The sequence below is a fragment of the Pinus tabuliformis genome, chromosome 5_2 (genome assembly GCF_031772625.1).
Source record: "Pinus tabuliformis cultivar Carrire ecotype Pingquan chromosome 5_2, CPIR1, whole genome shotgun sequence".
Lineage (NCBI taxonomy): Eukaryota > Viridiplantae > Streptophyta > Pinopsida > Pinales > Pinaceae > Pinus > Pinus tabuliformis.
This window is the reverse complement of record NC_142306.1, coordinates 166,447,589-166,450,898: the sequence shown is the minus strand read 5'-3', so window position 1 is coordinate 166,450,898 and position 3,310 is coordinate 166,447,589. Positions and strand designations below refer to the sequence as shown.

Sequence of the window (3,310 nt, the reverse complement as noted above, 5' to 3'; positions counted from 1 at the left end):
CCCAAATTATAATTTTTTAAACAAAATATTTATCTCACAAATCACTAAAACACTAACAACCAAATACTTTTGTTTTTATATGTTTATTTTACATTTCTAAATAATAGAAATTTTACTTTAAACCATTAAAACATCACACATTACACTATAGAAATTTTATTTTAAACAATTAAAACATTACACTCTTATATATAGAGTACCACAAAAGAAAAAAATAAAATGAAAAAAAAAACTCAAGGCACTCCATGCCCAAAGAATGCCTTGCCACACCGACCAAAAATTCGACAAGATGCATATTTTTTTATAAGTTGAGAGTGGAAATACAGCGCCAAGAAAGTGAAATAATTTTCAAAGGGAAAAAGTGCTCAAGGCCCCCAAAAAAAAATGCTCTGCCACAAGTCGAGAGTGGAAAATACAGCTCACAGCAATGTGAAATAATTTTCAAAGGTGTCCTTCCAGTGAAGCAACTAAATTACATCATCATAATAACTAAATTGCATAATAATAACATAGTAGCAAGCTTGTCATTAGATGAAGTGCGATGACACAAATCTACTATACATGTTTTGCACTTCTATTTTTTGCCCATGGGTGTATCCGTCCGGGCTTTTTGGCAATTTTATTTATAATAAAAGACTGTGCCATATATAGGTCCTAGTGCTTTACGACTTGAGGGCTTGTTCGAGGAAAAGCGCGCTAGTGTCGTCGATAGGAGGATAATGAGGATAATCCTCTATACAATCCCGCCATGGATTTGGATTTGGATTTTTGGGGAGCTGGGGTTGAGTGCTCAACGCCTTCCACACGGCGCTGTGGCTCATGAATCCTGCACCGTACGTAAGCTGCCACACGCGATCTCCCCTCTTCACCCTACCCTTGATTTCATGGTATGCCAGCTCGTACCAGATAGCACTGCTCGACGTATTCCCAAATCTGTGGAGAGTCATGCGAGAGGCCTCCATTTCACGATCACTTAAACGCAGATTCTGCATGAATTCGTCCAAAACCGTCCTCACTCCGACATGAACGCACAAATGCTCGAATGCCAGTCGAAAATCCGGCATGTACGGCTTGGAGTCCGGCCTCCTCCTTGAAAGTAGCCTGTACAGGATGTACAATATCTGTTGTGAGAAAGGAAGAAACAGGGGGCTTAGGGTTTTTATATTTTGCTTCATTGCATGGCTGGTTGCCTCCTTGACATCACGAGAGATAATGACACCTGGATTTCCAGCCTCGTCATCATCCATGAAGTTGCCCCTGTATGACATATTTTTTTCCCTTAGAAAAAAAACATAATTTTATTTATTATAAAATTACATTCTCTAAAATACATTCTCTAAAACCGTGTTGAGTATGTATTTTGTAAAGTAAATTCGTTAAGTTGATTACGTATTTTTAACTTGATTGGCCATTTCTATATTGATTATGAATTTTTGGAGAATTTTAATTTATGTATGCATTGCCAAAAAATTCTCACATGTAATTTTTCCCAAAAACTTTGTTTAATTCATTATGAATCACAGAAAACTTGAATACAAAAATCACATTTTAATTTACATCCCAATATTCCAGAAATCTACCATCCACTCACCTTCAAAGAAACTAAAACTAATCTGGAAAGTGGCACATGCCATGTCTAAAGTCAAATTACAAACACATACCTGTACGACATATCATCACTTGCAGTGTTAACCGAAACAACGTGGGAAAGTTGATATTTGGCTCTGCTCCGATCTGCTCTTCTGTTGGATAGAAGAATGGCTGCACCACCTACACGAAACAAGCAATTGGGCAACAACATGGATCTGTTAGAGCCTGTATAGAAATTCAGAGTAAGAATCTCTGTGCTCACCACCATGGCATACGAATCCCTGAGGCGTCCTGATCTCAGCACATTTGTGGCCAAATCCAGAGAAACAATCCCTGCGCTGCACCCCATGCCTGAGAGATTGTAGGTGAGAATACCCTCTCCCATTTTATAGTGATTGACGATCATATCGGCCAGTGAAGGGCTGGGATTGAATGCGCAGCAGTTGACCACCAGAATCCCAATATCCTCAGGCCTCAGTCCTCCACATTTCTCAAACAATTCATCCACAGCACCGAACATTACCATCTCTGCTTCTCTTCGAGCCTCATCCAAGGTGGGCCTGGGCGGCGAAGCTAAGAGAGCTGCCGGAGCGCAGGCTCTCTCCCCAATCCCCGCTGACTCCATTACTCTCCTTTGAAACTCCACGCTGTCCTCATCAAAATATCCGCATTTCTTAGCACGTGACACGAAAATTTCTCGGGTTAGTTTCAACTCATCTGGAGCCTTGAAACAAGCAAAGTCCACCAAGTATATTGGAGACCCAGACCGCCTGGTTAACATAAAGTAGCACAGCACGAACAATCCTAGCGAAGCTAACAAGGTTACAGTGCCATAATTAAGCTCCCGTGCCCTCCATAACTCTGTAAACATTCCCCTCCATGATGGAATGAATAACATGTTTATATCGTTCACCATGTTGCACCAACACCTAAGAACACACTTATACTATATCAAATCAATCCAGAGATAAGATTCAAGCTTCAACAAATTTATATCCAATCAATCCAGAGTCAAGATTCAAGCTTCAACAAATCTAAAATCCGATCAAAATATGATAGAAGTTCTAAACGATATAATAGGAGACCTAGCATGTAACAGAACAACCGAAATAGAAAACAATCAAGGCCATGGGGCCGGACAGAACTACTATATTGACCATTTACCACCGTTCCACCTAACCAATAGAGATGGGTAGCTATATCCATGTGCGTATGGTCACATTTTCAAGATGCTAGAAAAGATTATTACACTATTAACAACCAACGCCATGCAATCTTGCAAAGTCTGTCTCTCTCAAATCATTAAAAGTAGCCATTATCCACATGCATATTTCCTGTTCACAAGCATACTTCTTTTTCTGAATGATGTCATCATTTTCTAGGATTTTGGTCTCAAATCATTAAAAGTAGCCATTATCCACATGCATATTTCCTGTTCACAAGCATACTTCTTTTTCTGAATGATGTCATCATTTTCTAGGATTTTGGAAAAACAATGGATAAGTACATTTCTATATAGATGGATAGATTTATATGTGTTCCTTTGAATTTTATATGGATGGACAGATTTATATCTGTTCCTTTGAATTTTATATGGATGGATAGATTTATATGTGTTTTATTGAATTTTGATCAGGGTATATTTTGGCTTTTTTGTACTTCTTTGTTTGGAGATGGCGGTAGTTTTTTTGGTTGTGTGTTTGAATCTGAAAATTCTGAT

General features: G+C 38.6%; 1 protein-coding gene across 1 annotated transcript; it reads right to left on the bottom strand.

Moving 5' to 3' along the window:
• Positions 1–418: 418 nt before the first annotated feature.
• On the bottom strand, positions 419–2,628 carry LOC149158074 (3-ketoacyl-CoA synthase 1-like). Its single transcript, XM_089437702.1, has 2 exons — positions 1,662–2,628; positions 419–1,257 (listed from the first exon to the last, which is right to left on the bottom strand). The coding sequence occupies exons 1-2, from the start codon at positions 2,504–2,506 to the stop codon at positions 663–665; spliced, it is 1,440 nt and encodes a 479-aa protein (XP_089293828.1). The 5' UTR covers positions 2,507–2,628; the 3' UTR covers positions 419–662.
• Between the last annotated feature and the right edge of the window lie 682 nt (positions 2,629–3,310).

What these genes read in the sequence shown, in the direction of transcription:
- LOC149158074 (XM_089437702.1), bottom strand. Translation starts at nt 2,506, where the DNA reads ATGGTGAACGATATAAACATGTTATTCATTCCATCATGGAGGGGAATG. An exon ending in AGTGATGATATGTCGTACAG is followed by an intron (nt 1,258 to 1,661) that starts GTATGTGTTTGT and finishes TATGTCATACAG; the next exon opens with GGGCAACTTCATGGATGATG.